General features: G+C 46.9%; 1 protein-coding gene across 1 annotated transcript; it reads right to left on the reverse strand.

The window, feature by feature from the left end:
* Positions 1–213: 213 nt before the first annotated feature.
* On the reverse strand, positions 214–10,166 carry LOC118095352 (cardiotrophin-1-like). The gene is made up of 3 exons (XM_035136554.2): positions 10,059–10,166; positions 3,307–3,431; positions 214–2,599 (listed from the first exon to the last, which is right to left on the reverse strand). The coding sequence occupies exons 1-3, from the start codon at positions 10,072–10,074 to the stop codon at positions 2,138–2,140; spliced, it is 603 nt and encodes a 200-aa protein (XP_034992445.2). The 5' UTR covers positions 10,075–10,166; the 3' UTR covers positions 214–2,137.
* Positions 10,167–11,857: the final 1,691 nt, after the last annotated feature.

An 11,857-nucleotide genomic window follows, 5' to 3' on the forward strand; every position in this document is an offset into this window, starting at 1 on the left:
TGTTTTAAGGATAATAATAGGGAACCAAGAGGGGGGGGGAATGGGGGAAGTCTAAAGATTTATGGCAATGGTTAAAATCAAGAGATTTTTCTTTTTGTGTGTGTATTTTTTCTTTTTTCTTTTTATATTTTTCTCTTTTTTGTCTTGTTATGATGTTATTTCTTTTTTGTTATTAATGGAAAATGAATAAATTATTATTATTTTTTAAAGAAGTTTATTACGTGAGGTCCATTCCCCACTGTCGCGGAGAAAAGTCACAACGACTGCGCTTCCTACTAAAAATAGTTTAATTTAACAATATTCACATAATTAGGCTGCAGCTATATACAGTATATATATATATCCGCATATATAATTAATATAAAAATAACACATACAGTAGAAACTAAAGTCTCTAAGGCAGGGACAAAAGCCCTGAAGAGAACAGCTTTCTCAAAACCAGAGTTTGCACAGAAAGAGGCCTCTTCCTCCCCATAACTGGAGAAAAGGGTGGGGTGAGAAGGGCTATTAAGGGTTAACAAGATACCATGAAATAGGTAATGGTTCCTCCCTCAAGGCAATTTTTTGAGAGAACTAACTCAGCACTGACGGGGGTTCTGCCCCTCCTCATTTCATCCTCACAATAACCCTGTGAGGTAGGTTAGGGTGAGAGACAGTGAGTGGCCCAAGTAAGCTTCATGCCCGAGTAAGAGATTTGAACTCTAACCACTATACCATACAGCCTCTCTCAATGTGTCTCACTGCCCAGTAGAAAGGGGTTCAGATTGAACGGGAATAATGCCACAAAACAGCCTTGCGCATAAAGGCGCCATCTTAATCACCTTTCCCCACCTCCGCTCTGCACCTTTAACAACTGTGACAGGAATAACTTTGTTGTAGGTTCATGCTTCTCCCGTCGGCCATCTACAGGGCCTACAGGCTTTCTTTACCTGTTGAATTTCTAAATGCGCCACACAGAGGACAAGAAAAGGTAGTTCTTCTCTTGCCCTTGGTCCCCTCTGCGCATGGGACTCACATGCCAGGCTGGAGTTATAATGTTTTCTTTGAAAGGCTTCAGAGACACAGGACTCTCTGGAAGCCCCACGCTCTGGACATGGCAGCCTTGGCCCCTCGACCTCGACACTATACAGTATAGGCTATACTGGCTTTCCACTGCCTTTGAGTATCATGTTTCTTAGTGATTGGTGTTACAGGGAGGGGGGGGAATGGAACCAGATACCCTGCTCCCCTTGAGAACCTCTTCCACATTGAGAGGGCAAAGTAGCTCTCACAAAATGGCTGCTGTGGGGTGGAAGCTCCATCTCGCTCTTCTCACAATGAGCAAAGGCATTCAGGTAGGTGGGACAGCCAAATCTGCAAACATTTTCTCCTTTCATATCCTGGATTTTTAATTTATTTTTTTAAGACAAGAAGGGCGAGAATGAGAATATGAAAGAGATAGGCAAGATGGAGGCAGTTCAGTGTTGCTTTGCTGGGGCTGCTACATGAGAAAAGCATTCCTCACAAGAGAAGGGTGTTTTATTCCCTCAGCCTTTCCGTGTTGTGCGGATGCCTGATGATCGCCTTCCAAAGCAACTACTCTATTCCGAACTTAAAAATGGAAAGCGTAATGCTGGTGGTCAACAAAAGAGGTTTAAAGACTCTCTCAAGGCAAATCTAAAAAAATGTAGTATAAACACTGACAACTGGGAAACACTGGCCTGTGAGTGCTCCAGTTGGAGAGCAGCCTTTACCAAAGGTGTCATGGGCTTTGAAGAAACTCGATCTCAGGACGCAAGGGAGAAACGTGCTAAGAGGAAGGCACGCTTGGCAAATCCACACCGTGATCAACTCCCGCCTGGAAACCAATGTCCCCACTGTGGAAGGACATGTGGATCCAGAATTGGCCTCCACAGTCACTTACGGACCCATTGTTAAAGCCGTGTTTACAGAAGATGATCTTACTCGGATACGAGTGATTGCCAAAGAAGAAGAAGAAGCTACATGAGAAAAGCATTCCTCACAAGGGAAGGGTGTTTCATTCCTTCAGCCTTTCCGTAGGTAGAGAAAAAAAGTTGACTACTCTCCTAACTTCCCCTCACCAACACAAAAACAGAAGCCAACTGGGATGGTACATCTGACACTACATAATTTCCCCTCAGAGCGAGGGGACAGGGTATCTGCCAGCCAGGAGGGCCAGGTCCTTTTCGCAACGGAGGACCCAATCCCGGTAGAGACGGCAAACGCGGTAGCCGGAAAATTTCATGAAAAAGGAGCCGCCAAATCCCGGCGGCTCAGCCGGCGTCCCCGGAGCAGGTACAAGGCCCATGGAGGCCATGATGGATGCAAGGTGGTTTGACAGACCAAGGCACTGCAGGCCCGAAAACGTGAGCTGGTGGTGCAGGTCGCAGGCATCGGGGTTGATCTCCTCCTGTTGGCTTTTGACAGCGGACAGGAACTCTGGCAAATTGGAGAAGGCCATGGCGTTCTGCTGCAGCCGCTCGGCGTCACTAAGGTCCAGCCAGGCGCTGGCGGGAAGGGATGGCGACGGCAGGCCTGGGAAGGGCTCGATGGGAGGGTTGAAACTGGCATTTGTGAAGGGTTCGTCCTGAATAGACATCTGAGAAATGAAAAGACACACAAGACGGTCAGAGCTCTTAAGCCTTGACGTTCAGGTTCCTGGACTCTGTACCCCACCCTTTCTCCAAGGAACTTGAGAGTGGGTGGTACCGGCAGATGAGACAATCACATTTTGTCTTCACAAACACCCTTTTGTAACGTTGTTGTTTGGCTGAGATATTTCGAGGCTAGGCCAAGGTCACTCGCTGAGCTACAGGGAAATTGCAAACCAGGAGATGATCTAAGGAGGTGGGGATGGGGGAAGAGGAAACAATTCAAACGCAACGTGCCTCTGATCACGGGCCAAATTACTGCAGCTTGGCTGTCCGCACCTGCGTCAGCCCCCGTCCTGTACTCAGAGTTAAGGCAAACCAGTATCATTTTACACAGAAGGCATTGCATCCAAAGCTAGTGCGGTCTCATGTTTAGAGCGTGAGGCTAGGACCTGGGAGATCAGGTTTCAAATCCTCGCTGGGATTCAGGAGAAAGGCTTTCTGTCTTTCCATGCGTAGCTGGCTTTATTGTAGCCAAATTTTTGCAATAAGGGATCTCAAAGGGACTTTTACACAAGCTCATGGGGTGACCTGGGGCCGACCACTGCCCCTTAGCCTAACCTACCAGTGCTTAGCCGAACACGAACACACACACACACAAAACTCCCAGCCTCCGATAATATGTTCATTTCTCTCTCAGGTTCTCAAGACTCACGTAGTCTGCTAGCAGCTGTTTTGCGCCAGCCTGCATGTTGATAGCCAGGTTGTGTGCATTTTTGATCCCGAGTGCGATTTCTTGCTGGGAGCGAGATGGTGGCGATGACGAAAGGTGGCTTGGCACTGCAGACAAGAAGCAAGCAGAAAGTTAAGATAAGTGCGTTGGGCAAGCTCACAGCCCATATGAAACCTCTAGGGGGGCCCTGCAGATGCTTGTGAGGGGAAAGGGCTGGAAAAGACGAAGGAGGCAGACTGGTTCCCCCCAGAGTGTAACCCCCAGCAGACACAGGCAAGGTCCCAAAAACCATGCAACAAGCAGTGTGCCCCCAAGGGACCTTTGGGATTTTCTAGCAAAGACACCTCTCGACCTATACATACACACACCCCGATTTTCCTCCAAGGATCCCCACCCCCCTTTATGCTACCCTGTGAGGTAGGTTAGGCTAAGAGACAGCAACTGGCCCAAGGCCACCCAGTGAGGTTCATGTCTGAGGGGGGACATCGTCTCCCAGGTCTTGGGAGACCAACACACTTAACAATGGCTTCCTATTCCTAACATACCAAATCACTTTGGCAGAGGGCAGATAGGGCAGTGTGTGTGTGTGTGTGGGGGGGGTTTAAGAGTCACAACTCCCTGCCACTGGAAATGGCTGAATTTGGCTGGGATCCAAAAAATCACAACTCCCCTTATTGAACTCCCCCCCAAACAAGCAAGATAACTCAATTGTTGGGGAAGGCAAGAGTTGAATGGGACTGAAAACAGCCTTAAATAATATTTATGGGCCACCTTGGTTAGGAAGCCCTCAAGGCAGCTTTCAAAACCACAGAACAAAATCCAACAAAATCATAAATACATGGCTTTTATGTTTGCCTCTAAAAGATCAGAAAGAGAATGTTTTTAAAAACTCAAGTACGCCAAGCATATTTATACGTGCAAGAAAGTGCAAAGCAAAACTTCTAGAACATGCACATGTCAGATATGAAGAAGAAGGTGTGTCTGTTTTTAACTGCAATATCCCCCCTTTAAAACATTGCTATGGATTGGGGGGGCAGATTCCCCTAAATTCCTGGATGCCAGATCCTCCCCCATAATTCCTGGATTTAGTAAAAGTAAAAATTAATCAAGGTGCGATTAAACTTTGCCAAACACAGAAACCCCTGCATTTAGTTATGCAGAGCTAGCTGAATGGGCCATTAGCAGGAGACAAAAGCCACAAACGACCCATCAAGGAAACCCATCAAGGAGGGCAAGGTTGCCAGGCAAAGGGGAGTGGGGCCCTTTCTTGTTGGGTGCTTGCGGGCAGAGGCAAAAACCAGGTTTAGGGTTTCAACTTTGAATGATGGAGGCTGGGGTAAGGGAGGAAGAAGGAGCAAGCAAGCAAGAAGGAGAAGGAGGGGCTGGGAATGACAGGCTGGAACTAAGAGGCACAAAGGACAGATTTTTGCTATCCTTTGACTCCAGTGCCGCCCTTAAGGGGGAAGCCAGACCCTCACAGGATGTGAATGCTCTGTAATCCCTCCATGTAGGCACGGGTTGAATATATGTGCAATAAATCCAGATATCATAAAGACTTCACAGTCTCTCTGCCATGCATAATTTCTGAAAGAAACATGAACAAGCATCTGGAACCCTGGGAATCTCACACTGCTTGGAGATGTGTGTGTGTGTGTGGGGGGGTGTTTATTGTCTTCCACAAACATGGTTTTAACAGTGACTGTGGAGGCTAATTCTAGATCCACACGTAACAATATATTGAAGAGTGAAGAGCTTTCCCATTAAACTGCATTTCACTTAGGCACACCAGCAGTCTTCACAGCTGATGGAATGAATGGACCTGCAGTTTGTATTTTGGAGTCTGTACCTAAGGGACGTGGGTGGTGCTGTGGGTTAAACCACTGTGCTGCTTGGGCTTGCTGATTGAAAGGTCGGCAGTTCGAATCCCCGCAATGGGGTGAGCTCCTCAGTCCCAGCTTCTGCCAACCTAGCAGTTCGACAGCACAAAGTGCAAGTAAGTACTGTAGATAAATAGGTACCGCTCCGGCGGGAAGGTAAACGGTGTTTCTGTGCGCTGCTTTGGTTCTGCCAGAAGCAGCTTAGTCATGTTGGCCACATGACCCGGAAAAACTGTCTGCGGAAGCGGACAAACGGCAGCTCCCTCGGCCTTTAAAGCAAGATGAGCGCCGCAACCCCAGAGTCATTTGTGACTGGACTTAATTGTCAGGGGTCCCTTTACCTTTTCCTTAGGGTGAAACATTTTAGCTGACCTAGTTTGCAAGGGTGCTTTAATGACAGATAATATGCAAAGGGATTTTTAAGTATTACTGTACACACACACACACACACACACACACACACACAGAGAGAGAGAGAGAGAGAGAGAGAGAGAGACTTAAACAAAAATAGCACTCCCATATCAGATTACTAACCCAGGTTACCAGAGGCAAAGTCCACATCACTTTTCCCTGAGTGGGAAAACCACAGCATCTGTATCAACTCATCAACACACATCACAGACAGCTCAAAGGCTTCCTGCCTGTCCTTATCAGATACACTCCACCCTTCTCATTGAGACAATTTGTATGCACAGATTATTATCAGCACATCAGAAGCATTCTAATCCTTCTAAGAATTTCCTCAATCAAAGGAGATTTTCTTCAAGCAATTTGGTCTCTTCACCCTCTCATGCAGCAATCACAGACATATTGGGTAAGGGCAGAGTAGCTCAGTGGGTAGAGCATCTGCTTTGCATGCAGAAGGTCAAAGGTTCAATCCTGGTATCTCCCCAAAGCTCCTGCCTGAAACCTGGGGGAAGGACAGGTGCCAATCACAGTAGACATACCAAGTCAGATAAACGAAGCAGTGCCCTGTGTTTCTACCGTATCTTGGAAAAGCTGAGAGGTGGGGAGGCAAACTCAGGAGGGGAGGCAAACTCAGGAGTTATGTGTGGGAAGGAACTGCAGGGAACCCCACAGAGGGGCTCAGTGGAAATAGAGGAGGGTGTGATGGTTTATGCAAGACAACCAATTTCTAGAAGACATATCGCAATCCACAGGAGGGCGATAGCTTTTATTTCCTGACATTTTAAAATGCATTTTAATTCCTGGCATTTTGGGCTGGTCCCAAAAGAGTGTGCAAGCTTCATCAGGCTAGGTGCTAAGCCATGTGGGGGCAGAGGAGGAGAGAGAAGCTGACTTGGCGTCGAAGCCATAAAGTCTGAGCATAGGAAGAGGCAGCAGACTTAGTTATGAGGCTCTTCCTGGGTGCTAGTTTCAGGTTACACCTAGGGATGAAGAAACAACAGGATAGGCGATTCCCCCAGTTTTGAAAAGGGGGGAAAAATACACCGAGCAATAATTACCCAGGTCTACCAGGGACGCAGGTGGCACTGTGGGTTAAACCACAGAGCCTAGGGCTTGCTGATCAGAAGGTCAGCGGTTCGAATCCCCGCGACGGGATGAGCTCCCGTTGCTTGGTCCCAGCTCCTGCCAACCTAGCAGTTCGAAAGCACCTCAAAGTGCAAGTAGATAAATAGGTACCACTCCAAGCAGGAAGGTAAACGGTGTTTCCGTGTGCTGCTCTGGTTTGCCAGAAGCAGCTTTGTCATGCTGGCCACATGACCTGGAAGCTGATGAGCGCCTCAACCCCAGAGTCGGTCAAGACTGGACCTAATGGTCAGGGGTCCCTTTACCTTTACCTGTTGCCTTAAGCCATGGGTGGCCAACTTCCAAGAGACTGCGATCTACTCACATAGTTAAAAACTGGCAGTGATCTACCCCCCTTTGGGAGGTTCAGGTTGAGGCTGTTGAGCTTTTTTAGGAAGGAAAGCCATCCATGTTTTGGGGGGTTCGGGTCAAAGTTGAGCTTTTTTAGGAGAGCCAAAGTTGCTGAGCTTCTTTGGGGGGAGCCAGTGATCTACCAGTGATTTCCACAGATGTTCAGTGATCTACCAGTAGGTCACGATCTACCTGTTGAACATGCCTGTGCTTAAGCAAAGCAGCAACTTCCCAGGTCTTGGTTTTCCAAGTTAGAAAAAGGAAACTAAGATGTCTAAGAGGCTGAAGCATTTTCTCTATGAGAGAAGGATGGAGAGTTTGGGGGCCTGGGGCTCGTGTGGTGTAGTGGATAGAGAGCTTTGGACTATGGCTTGGCAGACCAAGGTTCCAATCCCCATTCTGGGTGATCTTGGGCCAAGTTACTCGCTCTCGGCCTAAGCTACCTCACAGGGTTGTTGTGAGGATGAAACAGGCAGGATGAGAACTAGGAGAACTTTGAACTCCTAGGAGGATATAAATCCAAGAAACAGATGAAATGTTTCTCGGTGAGGAGAGTTGCAGAGGCTGAAGGTTTTTAAATAAGCCTCTACTATGTCTCTCTTTCTCTCATGAACTAAATGGAACCTCTTGTGTTCAGAGATACCGTAATCAGATGCTAGGCTTGTGCAAAAGAACAGGGAGGGCGAATTCTTTCCTGCTGTGCTTAAGCCTTAGGGGCTTCCTGGGGATATTTGGTTGGCTGCTATTGCTAAATATAATAGGACAAAATGGCACTGGGGGCTGTGCACATACCTAACATTTAAAGCACATTATTTGCACCAAAGAATCCTGGGAACTGTAGTTCACCCTTGCACCCAGCACCCTTAAACTACCGTTCTCAGGACTCTTTAGTCAGGTGTTTGACATGTAGCATGGCCTGTATGCAATCTTGGAAGTCAAGAGAGATCTTCGCCATCCGCAGCTGCAATCCTTCAAGGGGGAAATGCCAAGAATAGCATCCAGCCATCTTAAGTGCAAAGCACACACTGGCACTCCAAGGCCAGGCATAGCAGTCCCCCAAGAAGAAGAGAAATTTCCTGAGTGAATGTTTAACTTTGGCCTCAGGTACTGAAGCGGGAGATATGTGCAAAGATTTATCTCTCACTCATTGCTCTCAAGGAAGGCAGGGAAGGAGAAAAGGAAATTGCTCAGGTTTTACAATTCTGGCTCGGACAGGAAAGATTAGAAAGGGAGAGTGGAATCAGCTTAAACCTTTACCACCTGGTATGGAAAAACCTGCCTTTTGACAGTTGACACATCTGAAGTATTACTTAACCATGTTTTATGAGCTTCTTCCCCATAATGAACACCCAAGGACATGTCTGCACAACTTGGGAATTTGGTCAACTGAATGCAGCCACTCAGCCTAAACCTGGCAGAGGGGGAAACAAGCCTTTAAAATAGTGTTCGAGTTAACACCACCCTCTTTGTGGTACAGTATAACTTACCGGCTAGTTCACATGACCAAGTGAAATCATGTTAGGATCCAGCCTAAGTCCCACCGCAGAACCTCCCCCCCTCCCCTTTTCAGGGCTTAAGTTGGTGGGCTCAACTGGCTGGGTTCTGCTCCACTGAGTTGAGTGGGGTTAGCATCCAGTGGGGTTGCGGCCGGGGTAAGCCCTGGAAAGGGGGTCCTCCAGGGGTGTGGCACGGGCAGGACCCAAAAGGCCAGATCCTAAACCCAGCTAGCTCAGCGTTTTGACTTGTGAACCTGGCATAAATTAAGTCAGCAAAAACACCATTTAATGATTTGTACTCCTTCTGCCGGCTAAGCCAGCAGTAGCCCCGTTCCAGAACAGAGTTTGGATTTGGCGTCCTTTACCCTGAGTTAATTTTCCACCAGCTTCTTCTGTAGAGCATTGCCCTGCTAATGGGAAAATTTGAACCAAAGACTTGTCTTATTCATAGCATCCAGACTCATTCACGCAGATGCCAAGATGTTTGAACTTGTGTACACTGTGCAAGTTCAAACAAAAGTTGGCCTTGATGATTCTCCCTGATAAAAGCTTCCTTTCTCTTACCAGCCTGGTAATTCAATTGAAGCCAAGGCAGAACTACCATTTGATTATTATTTTTATTACACAAAAAGTCACAGAATTCTTAATTGCATTAGATTTTTTTTTTTGGGGGGGGTGCTTTTCAGGCAGGTTTCTTCCACATTTAAGACCTGTGAGACAGGTAGTAGATTTACTAGTTGAACCCCTGCCCATTAAACAGCTGTTAAAAGGCACAGAAGACCTGCCTTTATAAACAAGGAAAAAGCTTGCTTCACAAGAGGATAGCTGAAGTTAGGTTATAATAACAATAACAAACCTCCAGGCAATTAAAAAAAATCAGGAGGGGACAGTCAATTTTTCCTACCCACTCCTGCTCCTAGGAGCTCCAACATGATTGCTTCCCTCGTCCCAACTCGTGATTCCCCATTTCCTTTTCGCCAGTGCTTTTTTTCTCGGAGGGGGGGAATGCAGGGGTACGCATACCCCTAAACATTTCGTGAATCTTTGTACTTTTGTCCATTTACTGTATTTATTTTCCCCGACCTGATCTATAACATGGTGATTTTCTTGAGTCAAAATGAGAGTACCCCTAAACATTTTTAAAGAAAAAAATAGCTCCTTTTTGGCCAACTTATCAGGGCATATAGACAAACACCAGCCCGATCGGCAGATAAAAGTTTTATATGGCAATGATCTTTCCATAACATCTCCAAACGGAGCTGCTTTTAAGGGGGGCAGCTCTCTGCATCTCTTCCCCCATCGCTGCCTGGGAACTTTGACTTCTATCGCTTTGCAAACTTCCAGAGCAAGAACTCGATCAAGCCATTCTCCTTTTTTGTGGGGGTGGGAGAAGGGATTTACAGGGCGACATCCACCGATTTATCTCTACACCCCCCCCCCCAAACACCATTTCCCAAGTTTTCTGGCAATTCCCCCCTACCTGAAAGCACCTCCATCCTTGCAGCAGCGCCTTTGCAGCCTCGGGTCACCTCCACTTGTTGCACCTGCGTGGCGGCGCGCTTCTTATAGGACTCGGGTTTCCTCCACCCCCCCCCCTCCCGCGCCTCCCTCGTCCTATCCCGGGATCGCAGGCGACTCGCGGATTCCAGGAGGCTGAGATCACACATGCCTCTGTTCCCGGAACAAGGAATCTAATCTCCTCTCCCTTTTCTGACCCCCCCTCCACGAAACTTGGCGCTGACCAGCCGCTCGTCCGCGGGGGTAACTGGGCGCGGGCAGATCAAGGGGCAGGCGAGAAGGCACGGCCCGCGGGCCGCATGTCTCTCTCCGCCCCCTTCTCCTTTGGATACAGATGAATGGCCGTCCACTTGCCCCAGGGCCAAAAGTCAGCTCGTGGGGCTTAAAGGGGCCGCGGTTACATACATTTTTAATTTTTGGGCTAGGGTGGGAAGATCAGAGAGGGGAAGCTGACCCTATTATTTAATTCAGCTCCATCCAAATATTTCTATCCTCCGCTTCAGTGATTTTCCAGAGCCAATCCAAACATTAAAACAGCCAAGTTAAAATCCGGTGCATTAAATAATTACAAAACAGCAGGTCAGTAAAGTGGGGGTTGGGGAGAGAGAGAGACAGCAACATAGGAGAAGCTGAATTATGAAGAGTTCGGAGGAACTGGAAAGCATGGATTCATTTTATTTAGGAAAGATCCATTCAGGGGTGGAATTCGCGCCCCCCCCCCACCATCCCCGGGATTTTAAAGTGTGGGTCCAGTTTACATAGTTGTTATAATATTGGGGTCTCAGAATTAAGTGTTCTTGTTCTTGTTGTTTTTAAAAAACCAACAAACTTGTTTTAAATTAGCAGAAAACAATATTGGGACTGTTAGGGGAAAAACAGGACCTATGCAATTTCTTCTTCGGTGCCATCCCATCCCTGAGTATCCGGAGCAGGGGTCAGCAACCTTTTTCAGCTGGTCCACCATCCCTCAGACCATGTGGTGGGCCGGACTATATTTTTTTTGGGGGGGGGGGAAATGAACAAATTCCTTTGCCCCACAAATAACCCAGAGATGCATTTTTAAATAAAAGCACACATTCTACTCATGCAAAAACACCAGGCAGGCCTCACAAATAACCCAGAGATGCATTTTAAATAAAAGGACATGTTCTACTCATGTAAAAACATGCTGATTCCTGGACTGTCTGTGGGCCGGATTGAGAAGGTAGCATCCAGCCCATGGGCCTTAGGTTGCCTACCCCTGATCCAGAGTAATTCTTTTAACACCTGTCAAAGCTGATCCAATAATAGAAATAGATTTATTTATTTATTTTTAAAAAAAGGTTTTGGGGGGAAATATAACAGAAAAATAAATTCAAATGTGGCTGAAACCTTTAACGGGTTCAATGAATTACCTTAAGCTGTGCAACCTGAGCCTATTTACTATTTACTGAGCCAACTATGTTCCAGGGAACTGACTTCCAAGTACAGTTGAAATGGACAGCTTTTGATCACTGCATATTTTATCCTTTGGTATCTCCAAAGAGCAGCTGGATATGCGAATGTAATAGCTTGATCTATGAATTACCGTAGTTAAAATGTAAATGATTGGTGAAATAATTATTCATTATCAAAACTGGTTTGGGAGTATTATGAATGGGAAGGACTACAAAAAGTACTTAGACCATACCTTGACACGCTTCACTTACCAGTTCCCGAAAGGTCAGTCCTGCCCAATTAAGAAGAATGCTGTGTAATTTAAGTAAGAAAGCTCAGACACAC

The sequence above is a fragment of the Zootoca vivipara genome, chromosome 13 (assembly GCF_963506605.1).
Source record: "Zootoca vivipara chromosome 13, rZooViv1.1, whole genome shotgun sequence".
NCBI classification, from domain to species: Eukaryota; Metazoa; Chordata; class Lepidosauria; order Squamata; family Lacertidae; genus Zootoca; species Zootoca vivipara.

Coding starts and splice junctions, on each gene's coding strand:
- LOC118095352 (XM_035136554.2), bottom strand. Junction 2,600..3,306: donor AACAGCTGCTAGCAGACTAC/GTGAGTCTTGAG, acceptor TTCATTTCTCAG/ATGTCTATTCAGGACGAACC.